The following is a 23,733-nucleotide window of genomic DNA, read 5'->3' as shown; positions in this document are numbered from 1 at the left end:
CTCCAAGACGGACTGAACCTATCCACCAAAATCTGTGATATATGGATACATTGTTGATGAGTTATGAGCATTTATTTCTAAGCCCCGCATTTTTGCTAGTACGTTTTGATTCATGGCGGCAATATTTATCGTGTTAACATGCTCATTTTCTACGTTAATGTGTATAACCCTCCGCCGATGCTGTATACGAAGTTTGGTGTTCAAAAATAGAAAATTGAAATTTAAGTGAATATTTCACTGTTTTGAACATTATGCTAATTAGAAAAAAATAAAAGTAGGCGGAGCTTAGGGGTCCAAGAGGATTATTTGTAGAACAGGTCCACCCGGATATGTGTGCAAAATTTCAGGTCATTCGGAGTTACGGTGCGACTTTGTAAATTTATTCCGAAATGGGTTTTTCATAGGTGGCGCTAGCGAGCACCTTGGACAATTTGAACCCATTGACTCCAGAATGTTGAATTTTTCACGGGTCCTGGCGTCCGTGCAAAATTATACAACTTTGTGAGCGTTCTAAAGCCCTCAAAAACAGGAAACGCCAGCACTATAATAAGAAGAAGAAGAATTCCACCAATAACAATAGGTTCCTCGCACTTCGTGCTAGGACACCGTTGGGGTCCTAGCACTCCGTGCTCGGGCCCTAATAACAGCAATAATAATTGGGAGGGGGGGCGCGGCTGTTCTTATGTTCGCTGAGGGGAGGCTCACCTTCCCACACTTTGAAAACCCCTGACTTAGAGGTTAAACAATAGCAGGACACTCTGGGGACTAGATTTATGATTCGAAAATTATAAAAGTAGGGTAGACATGTGGAGATTATCCGGCTGAACCAAACGTGATCCGTCTCTTGAATGTGTTTCAAACACAGACCTTATTCTGAGCTATTTTCCAAAATCCTATGGAGAAATTGCATTGGTTTTTGACGAAGGAACCGGAAGGAGTTTACTTCCGGGTTTTAGGACGCGTCACTGCGGTTCTCTATCAAAATGTAAACATCTCAAAAAGTAAAATAGCATTAAAAAAGTTGAAAATATACATGTGGAAATACAAATGTACATACATTTAAGACAGAAGCAGCAGCTAAAGCATCACCTGGAATAATACATAAGGGTGCCATGGACATAAGAGGAACATAAAATAATGCTTGAAGAAAATTGATGAACAAAAATAAGCAGTCTGTGAATATTTTGAGTCTAGTTATTACACGAATAAAATAAAATAAAGTCAGAAGGAAAACAAAGTAAACCAATACATCCAGTGAAAAATGTAGAGATGTACTAATTGCTCATCCAGGGTCTTTACTAATTAATGATGGTTTGATCGTGCGCATAAAATCGCCAGTGGCAGTAACTAACGCCGGGCATGCATGCACGCAACATTTTCTGATTCGGCAGGTCAGACTTTAAAAAGATGCTTTGTCAGAATCAGATGATGAAAATGCAGTCGAGGCAGAAACACAGAGATGAACGCCCACCTGCTCCTCGGCCACAGGAGAGTTGTCCAGCAGCGGAGACTGTGTGGAGGGGGAGCCTCAGCGGGGGCGGGGCTGCATCGGGGGGCGGTTCGGTCCTCTCTGCCTGAGGGAGGGGAACAACCTGGTCCACTGTAAGAACCCAGGCTACACACAGACACAGAGGCAGAATCAAGCACTTTGGAAATACTATTCTCTGACATCTATGGAAGCAAATTGGAGACTTTATAGATAACATAATAGATACTAATTAGGAAGCACTGTGAGGGGAGTTATATTCATTTTATTTTCAATCCATTGTGTTTTGGTTCCTGATGCACTAGAGCTATCAACCTTATTCAAAGTAGTATGTCGTTTTATTCTGAATAGGCCCAATCCTGCTATAAGTGTGTGTGTCCCTGTACCTGTGGCTGCGGCTGTGGCCTGGTGTTCCTCGTGGACTCGTTGTATTGGGCCAACATCAGCTGCTGGTCCAGAATGTCCATCCTCTGCTGCCTCTGGATGTCCAGAGTGGCCCCCATCCCCACAGGGGTCTCACTGCTCGGCTGGGAGGCTGGATGTTAACAGATGTTAACAACACATTACTAGGCAGACCAATAACATGTCACCCTGTGTAGAATACATGCAAAGTGCACACAATGAACAAACACAAGAGAAACTAAATCTCCATGCCAGGCCCTGCAACAGTAGTCATTAGGGTCAATTGGCTTTTTATTTGGGGAGCTTTTGTGTTTATATGATCACTTAATGATTTACTCACTTCTAGAATATACCGCCCAATACAAGACCAGCCACAGGAAATTGGAGTGGTACAGTCCGCCTGAGATCTGTAAGCAACGAAAAAAAAAAAGTCTTTAGGATTGAACGTATAAGCAACAAGGTAGGTATATTGCTGTTGAGCAACAATTAATTAAATTACTTGTGAAATGTTATCACACAAGCTAGAGCGAATACCACAAGCTTTATCCAATTTAAGTTTATTGTTTTGGATCTCTAGTTCACTCAAGTGCTGATCATGACTTCACGAAGCACCCAGTACACTTTCTAGACACAGAGGAAATAACAAGAAGAATGTGGCTACTTACAAGTCCACTGAGTGCAACGAGCCACATGAAGGGACCGGACGTCAACAGCTGCCCCACAGAAACAGAGAGGATGACGGACACAATTAAAACCAGACTCGTTGGGGACAGAGTATTCTCAACAATGATGAATTAGCATATATCACGGCACTCGCAGACATGGGCTTACCTGCAAGCCTACTATGTAGACCAGAGACTTGTTGGTGATGTGGATGTGGCCCAGGACCTGGGTGACCGGCATGCTGGGGATCAGCCGGTAGAAAGGCACGAACAGAGAGAAGACCGGAGCGATCCTGAGAGAGGACAAGAGAAGTCAAGAGGATGGAACAAATATTATATAATAATAAAAGCAGCTTAATACAGATCACAAAAAAAAAATGGATATTAAAACTATATATATTTAGCAGTGCTTTTCAGGAAATATAGGAAAGACAATATTAGGGTTTTTCTTCTTTGAATACACGCCACCTTTTCATATTTTAATTGCAGAATCTCCAGTGTTCATATCAGTGACAAACAGTTGTTGCCTTTCGAGACATGCAGCACATGCATTAGTAATTAAAAATAGTAAAAAGTAGTAATAAAGAATATCTTATCTTATTATTTTATCTTAAGGTGTATCATCTATTGTGGCTAGTAAAGTGACAAATCTTCTCACAGTCCTGCGGGCAGTTCCTCCACCTCATAGTCAAACAGAAGCTGGAAAGCCTGACCAGCAGGAAGTCCATCAGCGCAGAGAGAACCCACGTGCCAAACAGGAAGGACTGGAAGTAAAGTTCAAAATGTAGAAGATTGGAAAAATATCTTGAAAAGGTTGAGTCTTGTGGATGTCTTTAAACATTTTACTACAATTGTACAAACAGTGCCATTGTCAAATGTTGTTTACACAGAGAACTGCTTCGTGAAAGATGAGGAAGTTGTGTGAACTCTTCTCTAAATGATACACAGGTACAACTTATATTGATTCTGATTGATGATCATACTTATAATCCTATTAGAAAAGATCTTAACATTTAGCTTCTGTTTATGAGATTAAGTAGAGTGTGAAATGGCAATTCATCAAACTAATTCCATCTATTGTAGTTTCATCTAGTTCACATAACAACATTAGCAAGTTTATTAACTTTGTATGGATCTTTGTGTTAATCTATCACTGATTATTGGTACTTACAGCGAACTTCCTGGTTCCAAACCTCCTCTCAAAGATTCTGAAGTTGTAGATGAGCAGGCTGCTACAGAAGGCGTCCTTCACGTCCAGACAGACAGCCTGCCAAACAACAACCTCCACACCTGCAGCAGGGGGGAGAGAAGAGTTATACTCACTATACACATACACCTTACAAACAGGGGAAGATGGACAAATTGATACTTTGTGAAATATGCTTTCTGAAAAACAGAGTGTTTATATCTCACATAGCAGAGCCCCCAAGTAGCACTACATTTCCAATTATTATCAAACTCTTGTCATGATAATGATTAATGTATTTAGGGATTCTAGTGTTTAAACCCTTTGTCCCCAACACCTGTGTTTATTTTATCTCTTTGTATCTACGTCAATGTATAGATACAAACATACTATTTTTACATTAGAGAAATTACATACTAAAATAGGCAACCCTTCCTACTAGGTTAAAGGTATATAAAAACAAAAGAACACAGAGACAGAAACCCAATCAAAGTTCCAAAATTGTAAATAATCATACCTTACATATGTTTATTTATAGCCTTATTTATTTTTTGAAATGCTTGCAAAGTGAACTACACATTTAAGATTTCTTGTCACATCCAGTACACAGGTTAACCTGACAGATGTGCATAGATGTGTATAACCATACCAACTGTCCACAATCCATACTAGCCCTTTCTTTTCAACAACTTCTGAATACAGTAACAGAAAGTTATCAAATTATTCTGCCCTTCATACATAATCTCTGTGTTAAGAACATTCGGATCACATTTTAAAGCATGTAAGTTCTATAATAAATTATTAAAGCTTGGTTTTGCATGAGTTTCCCCACACCTCTGTATAGAACTATGAGAGTGGCAGTATATATGAGTTCTGCTTTTTTGTTTTATATCTGGAGATACTGGGTATGGTTGTTAGCCCCCCACCAGTGTGTGTTTCTCTCAGACAGACAGGAGACATCATACCTGGTGCTGTGTGACCTGCAGAGTGTATACGAACAGCTCCTGGTACTGAGGCAGCAGGGTGAGCATCACAGTCAGACAATTAAGAACCAGCAGGAGGCCTTTAGACAGAGGAGCCTTGTCTGTAAACAACACATACATACAACATCTTGTTTATTATGTTACAGTAAATTAGACCACAGCTTTGTCAATTGAAGAGAGAGAAGTGGCTGATTTCTGTATGGGGGCAGGGCAGACAGTAGCTGGTTATTTAGCTTATCAGTGGATTCCCCTTTCCACATATTTCTATTATTTTAAACGACGAAACATTTGCTTAACACACTGACTAAATACATATGTAGTTTATTAACCAAACGCAGGTTTAACGTATACATAATACCAAGAGTAAATGAATGACAGAACAATGCTAACGTGGGTTAGCTAAGCTAGCTGTTGTGACTGACAGGAGGAGCGGTGAGAGGGTAGCCACATCACGGCTGTCGTTTACCGGGGATCCGGGATACTTACACAGCCCCCGAGAGCCGGTGGTGGTAAACATCGTGTCCAGAAGAGGTAACGAAGTCCCTTATTCTCAAAGCCAAACACAAACCAACTCTAAAACACCGAAATAAAGTTGTAGAAAGGATCCATGCTGTGTGAGGAAAAAGAGACAGCGGTAAAGGGAATCTGCTACAGGAGCCCGAGAGGCCCAAAAAAGGTGAGTTTGCGGTCCGCTGACGTTAAGCAATACTGGCCAGCAGAGGGCAGTGTCGCTCTGCAGTGAGGAAGAGATGAGGATCACCAGATATTTTTGATAAGATAATTTCCAAACGACTATTTTACAGTCAGGTCTTTATTGCTGAGGGAAGAATAGAGCATTAAAGAAATCCATACCGTATGTGGTCCCGTCCTCAATTGCTAAAATATATAAGCATTTCCATTTAATTTATCTAATGATTATACAAATAATAATATTTGTACAGTGATATAAATAAAATCATATTACTGTGATCAAAATCATACAGAAAATAAATGTATTTGGGTCTGAAGTGATCATTATAATGCATGTTCAAATAAAAGTAACTCAACAAAAAGTAGTAAACAACTCAAAATTATGAAATAAAAAGCTAAAGTAATCATAAAATAATAAAACATCCAGTCTTTACAGTGCAGACAACAAATACTTATTGTAATATTAACGATAGTTATTATAATAAAATGTGTCTCTCTCTAAAAAGAAATCCACATTCAAAACAAGCAAGCCAAAAATCTTCAGGAGAAAGTAAAGTCAACATAAAACAATATAAAAGAACGTACAAGAAATAGATTTGAACAACCTTTAAAAATAAAAGGCTTTAAAGAAAATAAAACTTATTTTGCTGATGAGAGCAAATTATTTTAAGCTAACCTGTAAATATATTTTATGAATGATCATGTGTATCCACACAGACACGGGAGTGACACCAGTGTCCTCTCCGCATGTGCAACCTTGTGACCCCCAGGTTAACAACCAGATCTAACTGTGGCCCTCGTGCAGCTGGAACCTGCTCACACCAACGGGATGCTGTCGATATGATCCTTCTTATAAAGGGCATTTTCCTACCCACGATGACGCCCTGCTGTTATCTGATGCCCCTCAGACAGGGTTCCCCAGGCTCTGACGCTGGTCTAATAATGTTTGTCACTTATGATCCATTTGCTCAGTATGTTTATGGGTTGTATATGCAGAGAAGCAGCAGACAGGGAGTGTTTCATGTCTTGAAGCCATGTGGTGAGCCTGCTGACTGAGAGGTAACTGTTAATTATCCTCGGGGCCCTGAGCAGGATGTGGCCACATAGAGTCCAGATTAATGTCTTTTTCTTATGGTCCTCTTGGCCCTATACACACAGAGTCGTATCTTGTCAAGGTCCAGACTTCCTTTGCAGCAGTCCGACTTTGTCTTAACTTCAGGCTGCCAGATTTCTTCACATCCAACCCTGTGTGTACCTTCATGCCCGGCTGTGATTGCTCCTGAGCCAATTGATCCCATGCTTATTTTTCCTCCAAGTACATTTGAAAAGATATGGCGAACAGCTGTCTAATAGTGTTGCATTTCCCCATCATCCACAGATGCATTGTGCGTGTTAGTTCCCATTGGTTAGTTCCCACCCATTAGGTCTATTTGGCTGCTTGTGGTCAGATGTGACTGCAGAGCAGAGCTCAGGAACAGATTGCTAATTGTGTTTCAGACCTTCTCTGTCACTGATGTAGGAGAGAGGTCTAAAAAGGTTACTTTGCCCCTGTTCTCAATCAAAGATAATCAGATTAAACAGCGCCGAGATGTGCATGTGTGTATGTGTGTGTGTGCTTACCAATAAAGAGACTCCAGATTTGGAGACAGCCTTGACTCCTGCTGTTTGCTTTGTTCATTAAGAGGAGATGAGCAGATGGTTTGCTGGTCGACTAACTTTTCTTCTTCTTGTATTTTATTTGTTTTGTTGTTGTGTTTCTTCTTCTTCTTAATTTGTTGTTCAAGGGCGGCTGGCAAACNTTTTAAAAAGTATTAAACGGCATTTTCCAAGGTATTAAGAAGGTTCACAGTTCCCGACATGTCGTTTCAGTAAATTAAAGGGTGTTTCATGTTGTCGTTGCTGTGAACCTTCTTAATACCTTGGAAAATGCCGTTTAATACTTTTTAAAAGCCTTAATTTTCGCTAAATTGATTTATCAACTTTTAATACTTTTTAAGACCCCGCGGACACCCTGTGAACTGTAGTGAGTAGAAGTACACCATGTACCTCTGAACTGTAGAGGAGTAGAAGTACACCATGTACCTCTGAACTGTAGAGGAGTAGAAGTACAAATTAACAAAAAAAATTAAAAGTCTGAAAAAGTACAAGTGTCTCAATAGTGTACGTGAGTAAATGTACTGCTCTGTATAAATACATGTTTTCAGGTTTCAGGGCTTCCGGGAGAAATTGGCACTCTTACTATGCGTCCATGTTGTTCTCGCTTGTTCTCTGTCCTTTGTGGGATTCATGACTCGGGTCTGAGCTCCAGCTTCAGCACATTACGTCTAGTGGTGCTGCAGAAGGGTACGTTCACAAAAAATAGTACAACGGTTCATGAGATTTAGTGCTCAAACAACATGACGACTAATTCAACAAAAACAAATACAAACAAAAACATTTTTTCGAATGAGTTATTTAAACACAGCAAAACTTCTCTGGATCAGCTTCTCTTTGCTCCATTGTTTTATATCATTGTTATTTAAACATATTTTGCACCTTTTCACTTTTGGTTGGAAAATTACAAAAATCAAATAAAAAAAATGAGAATAACTGTTAGTTACAGTTTCAAATATCAACTGAAAAAGTGACAATATATATTGATCTCGTGTTCCCAATTTTCTTTTTCCCAAAATAATATTATAATATAATTTCTAATCGCTCATTAAGAAACGCACCAATTTGAGGTCACATATAAACAAAAGCGGAAAAAGGTGGGGAACACGACCAATGTGGACCACCTGTTAGTGGGACATAAACAAGAACGCTTTCATACTTAAATTCCATTTGCACTAATGTGATCATCACGTCCTCCTGAATCTGCAAGTGCTTCATACTTTTTGTGTTTGCAATGGTTTATTTAAATGCTGACTCATGTCACATTGGAAAAGTTGTTTTCCGGATTTGCAGTATATCAAAGCCCTAAACCCAAAGTCAAGACTTCAATAAACACTCATCATTTACGTGATTAAAGCATGTTTCAAATGATGCAAGTATTTGTTTGGAAAAAGGTGGTGGTGAAAATGTCTGCAGGTTGTGTCAGGTGGGATGCGTTGGTAGAGAGACCCTACTGGCCAAACATTGTTCTCCATCTTGATGAGAAAACAGAATCCTTTCAAGAAAAGAAAGTGATTCTCTGCATGTTGAAGTCAGTAGTGCTCCAGCTCATCTCTGCCCCCCCTCTAGAGAGGCAGGTGAAGGGAGTAATGGGAGCCGGCCCCCCGGTGGACAGGTTTGCCCACCCTGCCGATGACGGGCAGTTTGTGGGCGTAGGCACGTGGCGGGACAGCAGGAAGAGGCGGGGGCGGGGCGAAATTGGTCTGGAAGGGGCGGCGGCCCTGGCAGCGCCGGCCCATCTGCCGCCCGCCAATCAGGAAGGTGAACACCGGCAGTCCTGTGGGAGGGGGGGTGAAGCGAGCTTTGGGGAAAACGTCTCGGGACAGACCGGCTGAACGCTGGTTGGGGCGGGACGAGGAGGATCTGGAGCGCTGCACCGAGGAGGAAGAGGAGGAGGAAGAGGAGCGAGCCAGGGACCTGAGGAGAGAGAAGAGAGTTTGCATCATTCAGTCATGAAAGGGACGTACGAATACTGATGGTTCTTTCTGTTGTGATTTATTCATCTTTTATGTCAAGGAAACCGATACATCTTTATAATAAAAAGGTCTTTAATCCCTTTATCAGAACAACTTTAAATGAGCACAAATTCAGTTCTACAGATTCATTAAACTACATGTAATACACTAGAGGAGGGAGAAGAACTCCCTCTGGAGGGAATTCAGGGAGTTCAGCCTCTGCAGACCATTGACATGCACCGACCTATAGAACCCACTACAGGAGAGGGAGAACCAAAACACATCATTCGTTCTCTCACCTTCCTGGTCCGGTGGCTGCCAGGCTGGGTGGGGGGGGGTCAGTGCGAGGGCTCCCGTCCTGCCTGGGGCTGATGTTGAGGTTGGCCGTCAGCTGGGGCATCTTTCGGGTGGTGTCTGGGTTGGAGGCGGGGCCAGCAGGCTCCTTCTTGGTGTCACTGTGCTGGGACAGGGTCCAGGGGGGGCTGCCCCACCCAGGCCCCGTGCTGAACCGGACCGCCAGGCTGTCCCCGAAGAAGGAGTACAGCTCGGAATACATGGCGGGCAGGGGGACGGGGGTCCACTCCTCCCAGGGGCAGCCGGCCCCCCCCCCGCCTGCAGGTGGCTGGCGATGCCCAGGGCGGCGTCTGACAGAGGCTCTGGGGGGGGGCTGAGGCCAGGGGAGCTCATCCTGTACCCCATGGCACCCCCCACGGAGACCTGCGGACCCCCGGACCCCCCCTCTGCAGGCTTACTCAGAGACAGAGCCTTCATCTTCAGCAGCCGCTCCACCGCCACCTGCAGGACACACAGGGAACTCTTCAGGGATGTGCGTCAGTGCAATGCTACATTGCTATATAGACTGTGACATTGAAATATCAATGGTGTGAAAAACATTACTTTAAGCATTTCTCCAGGAGTAGTACGAGTACAAAATGTCACATGTACATACAGTACAGAACTCCCAACAGGGATATAGCGTGTGATGACCCAAGGACCTTTACACTGCCACCATAGGCATTTCTATTTCGGTTCCAAATCATTCATTATTCCTCCCTTTGGTATTATGTGTAAGGTGTCATCATGAAAAATGACTGTAGTCAATTTCAATACAAAATGAAGTTGTTTGGATTGTGCCAATGACTCAAAGTGTCAAAATGAAAAATAATGATATCCATAATAACAATAATATCACCCCGTCCGGAGAAGGGTCCATCAATTCACAGGAAGAAAGAGCAAAGAAACTCAAAAAAGTCATTATTCTTCAAGAATACATTTAATCTCAAATTAAGGTTCTTTTTCAGATCTCCCAATGATCAGTGTTAAACTTTTAATGTGATGCTTAGCACAAAATACTTAGAGGGCAGGTCAAACTTTGCACAGAAGGTGCAAATGATATTATAAGTAGGAATTGGACGATAAACCAACCAGCCGGGCTGGACCCCTGCAGTACTGACCAGGATGGCTCCGTACACCTTGTGTCCGTCGGCTTTGACCTGTGCGTTGGACACAGAGTAATCGTCCAGCACCGCCTGCAGGTTGGCCCAGTACGCAGGGAGGTGAGGGAACAGCACCCTCTCTACAGCCTGCCAGGAAACACACAGAGTACATCAGGTGAATGCAGAACAACCAGATGACTGATGTTCCCAGAGGGCAGCAGGGAGCGTACCTTCCAGCCCAGAGCGTGGAGCCCCACCACGGCCCCGTAGTGGGAGCAGAGGGGCCGCACCGGGTCCGACAGAACCTTCTGCAGGGACAGGAGGATCTGATGGTACAGACCGCTCACCAGGTCACCGTGAGTCCTGAGGGAAACACATTAACAGAGAAAGGACTTTGATTGGCCGTTCACCAGACTGGCTGACACCAGTGTTGGGTGTAACGCGTTACAAAAGTAACGGAGTTACAGTAATGTATTACATTACTTCGTTACAGCAAAAACGCATTACTAATGAAATGTGGGTAATATATTACCCGTTACAATTCTCAGTAACACAGTTACAACACATTTTAACCCGAAATTAAATGGTGTTTTGTTTTTTATGAATGTACCAACATAGCGAGACATTTCGACACCAGAGACAAATTAGGTAGATTAGTAAACCTGGTGTGTTTACCCTTCAGGCTCATCAAGATCCCTCCGCTTCGCGTCGGGGTCCCTGATCCGCCTGTCCTTTTCCCCATAATGACCGCCTCGCTGCACCACCCCGCTTATTACACGGCCATATACTGAACAAAATACAGAGCCCATTCCGTGTTCCTGTTATTGTTTCCTTCCTGTCTGCCTTCTTCTGGTGATTTATCTGACGTCCAGCGCTCCGTCTTTTAACCTCTTTTCCTTTCTCTTTCTTGATCCTCCTTAGCAACCTTCATTATAGTCCTTGACAGTGGTCTGTACTGCTGTATTAACAACGTGTCACATGTTAAGAATTTACAATCAGAATCGAGTATTCAACTAAGCCGTGTAATACAAGTTGTTAGTTAGTTAGCCATTCTTTTGCAGTTATTTTGGTAAAGTAACTCAAAAGTAATATAAAAGTAGTGTAACACATTACATTTCAGAGACAGTGATATTGTAATGTGACTTATTACTTAAAAAAGACAGTAATAAGTCATATCATGTACTGTATTACATTTTGGAAGTAACTTGCCCAACACTGGCTGACACACACTCAGCTCTGAATGTGGCCACAGTTTGGTAACAGGTTCGCCCTTACAACTTTAGATATTAAAAATGTCATTATTTGTTTTTGCAGCTTGCTCATCTGTGCAGGTGGCCCAAAAGAAGTGCAGCTATTCAATTAGAAATGATTCCATGAGGTGCTGAATCATTTGTGCTAACAAAATAGTAAAGAATCTCCATAAAAATAAACTAAAAAGCCAAAAATAAATGGTAAACTGCATGTTGTGTGTTGTAAAGTATGTGATGTGTAATACTAATGATTATGGTAATTATTTTTGAGTTTTGTACTAACCCCTGATGTCATATGCATGTCATTTATGTGTTATTTTCAACCTCTGTGTCTAAGTAAACAATAAATAAACAGTACTTTATTTCACTTTGCAGTATTGAATTTTAGATGATTGTTTATCCTATTCTATTTACATGTATATAGACTCCTGCATTGGTCACTTACAACATTCTCCACATTATTTTGCTATTTGTATTTATCTTTTATTTTCACATCTATTGTTTATTTCATCTGCATTACTTGCACACTGGTCTAGCAACATAGTCTGCGCTATTTTATTCTAACGTTTCTTCTTGCACTATTTTAAAATGTTAAGTCTAATTGTTTTATTTCTTATATTTATGTTGCATTGTTTGAGGAGCCTGGGACTTCAGGTTTGCCATATCTCCCCTGTAGCCACTGTGCATATGAAAGTAAAGCCCTTTGAATGTTGAACAGCAGCCTGGTGGACCTCTCACCAGAAGATGTGGCTGAGCAGCAACGCGGCGTAGTCCCGGAGGGTCCAGTGGTCGTTGAGCGGGTTGATGGAGGCGGCGAGGGGCTCCAGGATGCAGTACATGACGCTGGACACCAGGCTGCGCACGTACGAGCCCAGGTACAGGTTGGGGTTCTGGACCAGGCTCTTCACCATGTGGAGGAGCCGGTTCAGCTGCTCCAGGTCGTGGCTCACCGACTTCACCTGGACGGACGGAGACGGACGGACGGACGGACGGACACACACACACACACACACACACACACACACACACACACACACACACACACACACACACACACACACACACACACACACACACACACACACACACACAGTCAACAAGCGGAAAAAGTGAGATCACCTACGAGATGATGGAGTGGACCTACCCCACTGATGACGTAAACAAAGTATGGCAGGAGGGCGGCGATCTTGGAGTTGGACTGGAGGTCCAGCAGAGCCACCTGAAACATAGGAGAGATGTTTGCTGTAACACGTTGTTTAGCTGGACCAGGGGCCTCAAACTCACTTTAGTTCAGGGGCCGCATACAGCCATGTTTGATCTCAAGTGGGCCGGACCAGTAAAAAAATCACAGCATAATAACCTATAAGTAACAACACCTCCTTTCCTTTGTTTTAGTGCAAAAAGTACATTGTAAAAATGTTCACATTTAATGAACTATATGTTTACAAAACCTTAACAAAAATAAGTGCAATTCTACAATGATCTGCCTCAATTTATCATTTACACACAACTCACAGATCACAGGGTCTCTAGAAACATGTAGTCACCGGTATCTGGAACTGATCAATATAGTAATTTACTTTATGATCAAAAGTACTTGTCAAGATCTAGAAATGATTTGACATTCATTTCCATCTGTGCAGTAATCCTGACAGACAAGCATGCAGACTAAAGTGGGAACTATTAAGGAAGCAGATTCAGCGATCCCCTGCCTATGACAACATATAATGAAGTTGTGAAAATTGCAGTTAATGTCTTCTTTCTAATTTCCACACTTTGGAAAGTCATAATGCGGGCCGGATTGGACCCTCTGGAGGCCTGGTTTTGGCCCACGGTTTGACCGACCTGAGCATAAGTGTTCAGCAGAGCTTTACCTTCATGAGGTGGGGGTCCTCGCCCAGGATGGCCCGTGTGATCTGCTGGTAGTACTTCAACAGGTCCTCTGATAGAGTCTGCACCGCTGAGGGAACTGGGACAATTCAACAGTGAGGTCAAACAACTGATGCACAATAAAACCCTAAGTTCACTGGTGTAGAGTGTAACACAGGTATCAACAATAACTCCAAAAGGCTTCAAATGTAAGCCCTCCCTCCATGTTACGTGTTGCAGCCTGCCAGTGACTCAGCTCTTTGTTTGCGTTATGTTACTGGTTTGTCAATATATTTACATTCAGTTCACTGATCAACGCCAGGAAAACAACCTTAAAAAGGGTTCTATATCACTACCTAGCGCTGTGTTTTGGCATGGGACAATTTGAACAGTTCATATCATGATTATCCTGTCCAAAATAATTGCGATTCACTAGATTATCCACATAATCCTCCGAAATTACTTGAAACTCAAATGGATCTGAAAACACTGGACTTGTTTTTCCTTTAAAAAGTTATACACAGTATACGAGTCTGTCCTCTTTTACGTACTAATCTCTGCATTTTTATAAACCAGGCGCTTTGTGTTACTTCTCTAACATGATGGCGAGCTAGGTCACTTCTTCTGGGATATTCATGATTATTCTGTAATGGTGAGTGTTTCTTTTATATCCTATATCATCCAATCCTGAGCTGCAGTTGTTTTACGTGATCGGGCACAAGAGTGTAATTTTCAGATTGAAACCTGGTATGACTACAAAACAAGTGATTTTCACCTGCCAACAGTCATTATAGTGTTGAGAGGAGAGGCAACATCCCCTACCGTGTGGAGCATGTTAATAACAAAGGATCTCAGTCTCACCTGTCCCCTGAGGCTCTAGGTTTCCTTTCCCATCCAGGTAAGACACATTTACTGTCAGGAGAAGAAAACAGGAGAAATGATCAGGAACAGATTCCTCCAGATCAAAAATGTTTAGCATGAAAGAAGCATCTGTTCTGTCAATATGGCGGCGGTGGGTCTTACCTCGCACCAGGGTCTCCGCACAGCCTTTGGGAATGTTGGTGGCCAGAGCCAGCTCCACCAGGTTGATGTCCCGGTCCTCGATGAAGAAAAGCTCTCCTTCTTTAGCTGAGCGGAAAGGAAGAGCATCCTGGGCGCCATAGCCACATACAGCCTGAGGAACACACAGAGACTGGTGTAAAACTGACCCTGTAGACATTATTGGAGACAGACGGTGGTGTGAACAGCATCCTCACCTCCACGTTGCTCCAGCGCAGAGCTCTGTTGAAGTCCTCCACCGTCAGCTTCCTCCTCTTGGCATGTCTCATAAACTGAGAGCTGCTCTGTGTGGGCCACAAAACACATACACTGCATATTAGACAATGATGTGATACATACTGTATTTGTCGATATGTGTGTGTATATTTCCTTCCACGTACGTGATAATCCACCCAACATCCACCTCCAGAGTATGAAACAAGAATAGCCTTTTACGCATAAATGTGATGATTGCTTCTTACTCAAAAGACTAATTTTGAGTCAAGCAGTGGTGTAAAGTAACTAAATAGATTTACTCAAGTACTGTACTTCTTTGCTACGTTGTACTCCATTACAAATCAAAGGTAAATCGTGTACTTTTACTCACTTTTAACCACATGTACTTAATACCTTTAGTTACTTTACAGATGTGGATGAAAGATGTGAAATATAATCAAGTGTTGGATCAGACTTTAGTTCCACCTGGAGTAAATCCACAAGCTACCCTGCAGTATACAAAGTCATTCAAACTAGCTGCACCTTTACCAGCTTTGAGAACACTTTCATGATCAATCATTATAAAACATATCATATCTATTATTCTGAAATGGACCAATCTGCACAATGGCTACATTTACTTTTGGTACTATAACTTTATTTATATATGTCAATACTTGTTTTCTTTTTACTTGAGTAACATTTGAATGCAGGACTTTTACTTGTAAGTACACAAATATTACTACACTCTGGTACTTCTACTTTTACTCAAGTATAACATCTAAGTANTCTCCACATGTCTACCCTACCTTTATCATTATCGTCGCGAGAAGCAAAATGCTAACGTTATACTATAAACGAACTACAGCAGGGTCGCTGCTTCAACGTCACGCCAACTTAAGATCCATATTCAAAAATACAGATTCAAAATTGTACAAGTTGAAGCGTTTGTTTTAACAGTTTGCAGGAGGGAGGTACTTGCTTTCAAGCAGAACAGGGCAAACAAACTTAGCGGGAGTGTTTACGTGTTTGGTGTAATGACGTAAAACGGCCTCGACAACTTCTGTAGTCCTATTCAGCCACTTTAATTCAACCATCGTTTTTCAGACACGTCAACTCTTCAGAAATCACCAGTGGGGTCCCTGCTGATGTATTTAATGTCGTAGAACAGAACGTGATCTGTCTCTTCAATTTGTGTCAAACACAGACCTTATTTCCAGATATTTTCCAAAGCCCTATGGAGAAATCCCATTGCTTTTTGTCGAAGGAACCAGCAGTGGTAAAAATGCTAACTTACTTCCGGGTTTTAGGACGCGTCACTGCGGTTCTCTATTTCTAGTCTTTTAATTTCTCTAATGTACAATGCCTTGTCTTTTTATGCTGCTGCAACGCAAAAATGCCGCAAATCTGGATCAATAAAGCACTTCTTATCCTATCTTAACTGATGCTTTTTTTTTTGTTTAACCTCAGGTTGCCCTGTTGGTGGAAATGGGCTTTACCAGGACAGATGCCCTGGAGGCCCTCAGAGCTTCAAACAACGACATAAACATGGCAACCAATTTCCTCTTGCAACACTGAGAGAGTGAGAGAGCAAACAGAGGAGGACAGAGATCAGGAAGAGGAGAAACCAAAGGAGCGAAAAGCAACACGGAGGAAATGAAAGACAGTGAATGATGGACAAATTGTACAGACTGTGTCACTGCTCGCTGAAGCAGTTGTCAGGCTGACTCAACCTGAACCGGTTCCGATATCATGCTGATTAATGAAGAGGTGTGAAGCACAAGCTGGGAGACATTTGCGTCATAGCTTTCTGAAGGCCGCTGTAGTGTGAAACAGGCGTCATAGCTCAAGGCAGACGAGTTACACCTCTAAATCTGAGGGGTTTCCTGGGAAAAATACACGGCAGTGAAGAGAATATGAGGTGATTATTTCCTTGAGGCTGAAGCACAGGAATCAGCTGCCATCTCACTTACAGCTGTTGGAAATAACATTTTTATAAAACCCACTGTCCTGTAATGACACTCTACTTTCAAAACGGCTTACCATCAGAAACAGGTTTATTGCCAAGTAGGTTAACACATTTGCTTTGGTGTATAACTAGCATCTTAGACCCTGATTACTGCTAAGAAACGAAAAAGAGCATTTCTAATGGATTTTACGCCATTCATTGTTGGATATATTTTTTCTTCACAAAGACAACAGGAGTAAAACATTAATGAAGCACCTGCTAGAAGTTTATGATGTAACTACAGGAGGAGGTGCAGAGGTCATCCTAACAACTTCAGAATTACCGATAAAAAAAAATCATCCACAAAGCTGTTATTTCCTTTTATTGGCAGTGTTTCATAGAAGTTGCAAGGCTCCACCCTTTCCTGCGTGCGATGTTTTAACAAAGCCTCACTGACAGTAACTGTAGGAGCCACTTTTCTCCATTCGCCCCTCTAAAAGTACATTGTGGGTGACAGACAGCTATCTCAGGGTCTTTGATGTGACTTCTTCCAAAAATGACATAATCATATTTACAGATATGGGTGCCCATACAAGTATCCATTTGAGGAGGAGGTCATGTTTCACACTCTTGTTTCTGTATTACGTCATTTCATGCACTCACTCCCCAGATTGTATTTATTCTGTCTTAACTGAGTTTGAGCCTTTCTCTACCAGCACACATGTCTGGATATTGTTAAGTCTTAAAAGGCTGGTGATATTTATTATGCAATATCATGAAAAGAGACATTTGTGGAGACTATGTACGGTATAGTTTCTACTTTGTGTATATAAACATGCAAACATGTGCGAGAGAAGAAACATTGCAGCCACTGTGTATTGATGTCAAAGACAGATGCTAGTTTTATATTTTGTGCGTAATTATTAATAATATATGACACTGAGATGAGTCTGTCATTTCTGTGTATGTATTCTAATAATAATAGTATATGGGTGTGATGAGGAAGTTGTTGCATGGACAACTTTCTGGTGAATTGTAATGAATCATTTGATCTGAAGAATAAATCAAATGTCAAACACAATTTTTGCTAATATTGATTTTCCTGAGTATTTACTTCATCTGATCCCAGTATTCACTTACACTCCTGTTACGCAAAATCTGGAATAGCAACGCTACGCCAATAAACATTTATATCTGGCTCTTGAGGGCTCTGAAGTGAAGTGTACATCTTGCACCAAATCCATCAAACAAAGTCAAATCAAAGTTTATTTATTTAGCCCATTTATTTGTACATGCTTTTTCTTGTGTTTATTTATTCCTGTATTTTCTTCCACATTTATTTTAATATTTTCTTTCACATTTATTTATTCTTATATTTTGTTATTCCTGTATTTATTATGTATTTATGCATTTATTTGTTTTGTACTTATGTCATGTTCTGTCCTCCATACCTGTGTGCTCGTTTTGTGCAAAAAGGTACAAATTCACTCTAAAACACAGCATGACCTATAGTTAGGCTTTCATTGATTTGAAAACACATTGGTGGTCCAGAGGTCTATGCATTGTTTTTTCATGCACTTGCTCAAGGTTCAACACACAGGGGAGGGACATCTTTTGTCTTCTGCTATGCTGATGTTAAATCTGGAGAAATTGTCCACACCACTTTTTCTAACAAAGTGACGCCCATGCACAACACACTACAAATGGTTTGTTGACATAGAATTGCTTTGCTGTTGAGGTAATACTTTTTAACACATGGTGGCACTCTTGTGATAAGATGTTTATTTTTTCAGGGTAATTTACATATTTACATCAAGATAAAATGTTAAATCACGACAAGCAACGGGCTGAAAATGAAAAGTGACAATATAAATGTAATGGATTTTTTAAATCCTATGTGACAGTTGGAGATGATGGAAAAGGTTAAAGGACTGATATATTAAAAATAAACCAGATTTAAACGTCAGATAGTTATGCCTTTTAGTGCTTCTAACAAGCATTAAAAAAAAAGAATCGGAATATTTAATGATGGAAAAAGACACTTTGCTCTCAACTAAGGGAATAGAAATAGATTAATTTTAAAAAGTTGCAAGCCAAACGAGTATGGAGCCACTTTCTTAAGAGATTCAGTATCTTCCAGAAACTCCTTCAAATCCAAAGCAGCTGCAACGGTTTTATTCATTTACTTAGTCGTCTGTTGTCTCCAAGACTACCTGAGATGTGTCAGGCAGAAACCAGTTTATATAAAACAGCACAATTGTGTTTATTCGTTAATCTGCCTTTTGTCATCTTCTCTCTCCAAGGTCCCTTTCATGTATCGACTCTTTTATACTTTAAAAAATAATCCACTGCAAAGATGAATGATTCCTCTTTGCCTCACAATACATATCTAAGGAAAAAAAACACGTTTAATTCACAAGCAATTTAATAAATGTCTCTCAAACTGTATCAATATTTTTAATTTCTCCAGGTATTAAAGAAAAGCAATAAAGGTGGGGTTTTAATAGGATATTTCGCACGTTACTGTGTGTATTTCAGGAGAATACAGAAGGTATTAAACATAAAATAATATTCACTTTGCGGCTGGTATGCATTTAAAGGCTTGCATACTCTCAATGGAAAGCATACATTGTTCAGAGTTTCGAAGAAAGACATAACTGTAGCAAGATATAACAAGATTTGCACAAAAAAATATGTTCACATTGTTTGGTTTCCTTTCATCACTAGATGGAGACATTGAGTGGGGTCTGTGGTCCTGTTTTTGCCACTGAGCTCTGCCACACCCACCCTCAGATTATTCCAGTGAGCAGACAGCTCCAGCAGACAGTCTCGCTCCAGGGTGGCTGAATTTCAAAAATGATGCACATCTTCAAGTCACACAATTTCTAAGCATGTGGTTTGCCAAGTATTCCCTGATTGACACAAAGCAAAAAAGGACTCTTTGAGCAGCTTTTGTCTTCCATCTTGCATGTGTTGCACTTCAAATCTCACCTGAGCCACTCAAAAAACATGTTTTGTTTTGACTAAAAGGTCTCCTGAGTTCACAGTGACACAGTTCCTTTCAGCCGGAGCTGAAGTTGAACCCAGTCAAGCGGTGCAACTTTTAATGGCTGCCGAATTGAAAAGCAGCTTAAACCAAAGTGATTAATATCTATGTGTGTGTCTTTGTGTTTCAGTATTTAATTAAAAGTACTGATGAAAGGAAAAAGACTTTACTGACAACCAAACTCATTAGGGAGATTCTTTTGTGAAATGCCCACTTAATGTGCAGCGTTAATCACGCTTCATTTGGGGCCCAATTATTTTTGATAATATTTTCTGGAGCTTTAGGAGGTTGTTTTAGTCATTTTTTAAATTCCAAAATGACTGTAAATGATCTATCAAGGGTACCATATGTGAACTTATATTGTCATTATGTGTGAGCAAGCATGTCTTTATACAAACTGTGTGAAAATGTATGTGCGTGTCCTTGTGTTTAACCAGGATCAGCTAGAATGATGATGAATGTTCTCAGGATTTTTCCATGTCTGGCAGGGAAACGATGATCATTTACTGTACAGCAGACTGGCCTTGAAGCATCAGCAGTTGTGTCGGGCAATTTGTCATTTCAGGTAAGCCGTCTGTGGCTCTATTAACCAAGGAAGGCCTACTGTATGCTATGACGTGCCTCTAATGTAGATCAACAGAGGGATGTCTGTTTGTGTTTCTCATCCTGCATCTATCCTTTGTACAGAACCGTTTGAGTTGTAAATGTTAATTATCAAAGATTTGCAACACTCCAAGGAGTTTATTGTTATCCATCTCAACTTGAAAACATAAACTTCTTTGTAAGAAAAAAATTCTATCAGTCAAATGCTAGGGCTTGAAAAATGTCCAAACTTAGCAAATTGTCTATTTCATGCTATAGTTTTATAGATTAAACATACAATATTTAACAGAGTTCGATTCAGAGAGGCCTGCATTTTTTTAGCAGAGCCAGGCCAACCATTTATGCATGTTTAAAGTCTTATGCTAAGCCTACGCTAATCAGCTACTGGGTTAATGATAATACGTATATTTAACCGTTCATATGTCCTTTGAGCTGCAATAATGCACTCAGTTTGCCAGCTAATTCTGTCAATTTGGTAATGAGTGCAAGGTGGGTCTAGGGTATTCTTTGCTCAAAAAGAAACAAGGTTGATGAAAGCTCTTCCACTGCAGGGCTTCGCACAGCTTAGTACGGTATAGTTAGGCCTTGGTAGGCCAGACTCACTTTATGCTGCGTTTCCATTACAGTTTAGGAACTGGGGTAGTAACTATAGTAACGCAGTGTAGGCGGAGCCGTGACGTCATCTTCAATGCGAAACACAACCAACATCTGCCGTTAGCTGTGTTAGCCTCAGAGCTCACAGCTCCTCATAGCTGTTCAGAAGCTAAACAAAAGTTGAACAAGTACAAACCACAGACTGTGTGTGTCATGGCGAATACAGTCGCTGTTTTATTTATGTATGTATAGGCCGTTGTTGTGAGTGTGTACGGTCGGAGCATATACAACGTTAGCTTAGCAGATCTCCATTCAGAAAACATTTTAAAAGGTTTTTCGCCTGCCGTCTAGTCTGGGTTAGTGCTAGATCGTATACCTCCTGGGTTTTAGGCGGAAGTGACGTAACCTGCCACCTAGGACAAGAGACGAGCATGAATACATAATTTTTCTACAAAAATATCATAAATATAATATTTTGAGAGTTCATAACTTTGGAAGGCAGCAAGCTATTACTAATATTTAAAAAAATTACATCTCACAAGAAGAAAAGCACAGATGGGATTTAACACTCAGATTTAACCATAGACTGGATTTAACACACTTAAACCGCAATGTAGTGGAAATGCGCCATAAGTGTGAACAGAAACAAACCAACACAAAGAGCTAAAAGATGCTAAAAGGGGAGCTTCGGAGTTAGGTGTTAGTTCTCTGTTGGTTTGGTTTTATGAGTCACTTATTTCACTTTTCCCTTTGTCTTTGATCCAAAGTTAATACAAAATATTAATAAACATAGCTTTCACATAAGGTCCACTATAGAATAATTTGTCATATTTTGGAAAATTACACTTACAGTATCATGTCAGTGTCAGTATTTATTTGCAGAAGTAACATGTTAGTGTTAATGTTTCTTTGCAGAAGTAACATGTTAGTGTTAATGTTTCTGTGTGAGTGAACTACTTGCTGATGCTGTGCTGCTGGCATGCGTGTATCACTTCAAACAGCCAGAGGCCAGCACCAGCTCTAACCCTGTCTCCGCTATATTCCCTCGCCAGCTCTGTTGCCATGGTGAGTGCATGCCGTTTTGTGTGGTTACCATGGGGACATGCTTATTACAGCTTTCCTCCTGCTCCCATCATGTTTCTGCATGATCGTTTGTTTGTATGCCTTTTTATTACACTAATGCTTTAAAAAAAACACATTAGCAGCACAGGAGAATGCCCTGAGGGAAGCTTTCTGCAGAAACATGTCAAGGTATTTGTGACGCCGTTCCAGTGGATAGCTGAAATACCAAAGCAGCTGAATGATTTTCTTACTGTGTCATTGCATGCGAAAGTGTCATGTTTGAGAATAATCCAGAACAATGCTGTCTCTTTTTTCTTTCTCACTTGTGCACACAAAGCTATGGAAGGCGAGAATGCCAAATGCCTCCCACTGATGTGTTGAAGGCAGTGGGATTTGAGATAATGACATCATTTGTTTGCTTGATTCATTCGACTCACAATAACAGTCTGTCCATGTCCTTTACGCTCAAAGGTTATCTGGTTTCTGTATGTTTACTCTATGTGTGTGTATATACCTCTTCCACATGGAGGGGCGTGAGTGCGCTGTGCAGCCTGTGGGAATGTTTGCATTCAGTTCTCAGGGCAGAGAGCAAGCGGCAGAGGCCATTGATGTTTTCCCCAAGTCATTTTGACACAAACCTCATAGTTAATGGGGCACAACAATGTACCTGCCCTTAGGCCATTCAGGCGCTTGGCATTTCACTTCTATTCTGCTGGCTCTTGTATGCCACTTGCAGTCTGTTTAGTCTGTGTTTGCTTCGGCTACATCAAAAGGAGAGCAATCTTCTTTAATCGTTAAGGCTTGGCTCTGGTAACTTTAGGATTTGTGGGTTTGTTCAACGTCTTTTTTCTCTTTCAGCAATGGTGACAGCTTGTGGTGTGCAACTTGTTTTTTCTCCCTTTTCCTTTTGTTTGTTGACATCTCACACTAGATCTGTGCCTAGACTTGCCTGAGTCCAATTAAAAGAAACCCAGAATCCCACAAGATGTTCATATGAAAAACCTTAATTTGCAACCCAGCCGTCTCCCAAACAGCACTCTCTGCTCGAGATCTCAATCAGCATGACTGTGAGGTAAACAGCCATTAATCTTGACCATCACCCGTCACTGACACGGAGCATGTCGGTCCTTGTGTCTACAAAATGAGATAGCTTTGGGAATAGTTGGCATTCCACCATAGGGACCACATAAATAGGATTTGGATGTTTTGAGAAAGACATGATTAACACCTCTGTATGTGAAGTAACCCAAAAAGATGTATTTGATTGTGGTTTATTTTATGGCAGATGTTGCTATTTGCACCCGGTGACTATAGTGAACAGTGCTATTTTTTTAATCAAAATGAGAGATATGAGCAGTGAGGTTAAAGAAGGTAAACTGAATACATAAGATGAAACAAGACACATACAAAACATTAGACATGACATGAGATATGAGTACATCGGGTACAGGTTTCTGAACCAGAATTTGGTTACACTCTAAAAGTGATCAGGAAGCGAGTTGAAGAAATGTTTTCCTTTCACAGAAAATGCAGTCTGAGCAAAATATGGAAACCTGATATTTGCCACTTTAAAGGTCCAACAGTATGTCATGCTTTTCCGGTTGTTACCCGTCCCCTTGTGTGTTATGTAGCTTTTTCTGCATGTAAACGGTCT

The 23,733-nt window shown here is 41.1% G+C and overlaps 2 protein-coding genes across 2 annotated transcripts in view; both read right to left on the bottom strand.

Annotated features, from left to right (window-relative positions):
* Positions 1-1,295: 1,295 nt before the first annotated feature.
* Positions 1,296-5,370, bottom strand: ubac2 (UBA domain containing 2). The gene is given in 11 exon segments (XM_010788978.1): positions 1,296-1,615; positions 1,873-2,028; positions 2,242-2,295; positions 2,554-2,601; positions 2,720-2,843; positions 3,209-3,263; positions 3,266-3,314; positions 3,722-3,813; positions 3,816-3,840; positions 4,702-4,820; positions 5,206-5,370. Coding segments are annotated over 11 exon segments (840 nt in total). The 5' UTR covers positions 5,237-5,370; the 3' UTR covers positions 1,296-1,528.
* Positions 5,371-7,553: 2,183 nt separating this feature from the next.
* taf6l (TAF6-like RNA polymerase II, p300/CBP-associated factor (PCAF)-associated factor) overlaps positions 7,554-23,733 on the bottom strand; it is a 358,002-nt gene continuing 341,822 nt past the window's right edge. Inside the window, 11 exon segments of the mRNA XM_010788964.1 lie at positions 7,554-8,979; positions 9,317-9,624; positions 9,627-9,812; positions 10,472-10,600; positions 10,684-10,816; positions 12,442-12,662; positions 12,848-12,922; positions 13,578-13,672; positions 14,434-14,484; positions 14,596-14,746; positions 14,829-14,915. Coding sequence (XP_010787266.1) covers positions 8,628-8,979; positions 9,317-9,624; positions 9,627-9,812; positions 10,472-10,600; positions 10,684-10,816; positions 12,442-12,662; positions 12,848-12,922; positions 13,578-13,672; positions 14,434-14,484; positions 14,596-14,746; positions 14,829-14,915 — 1,788 coding nt within the window. The 3' untranslated portion in view covers positions 7,554-8,627.

Source organism: Notothenia coriiceps, unplaced genomic scaffold (assembly GCF_000735185.1).
Source record: "Notothenia coriiceps isolate Sejong01 unplaced genomic scaffold, NC01 NC01_scaffold00032391, whole genome shotgun sequence".
Taxonomy (NCBI): domain Eukaryota; kingdom Metazoa; phylum Chordata; class Actinopteri; order Perciformes; family Nototheniidae; genus Notothenia; species Notothenia coriiceps.
This window is presented reverse-complemented; position numbering and strand designations above follow the sequence as displayed.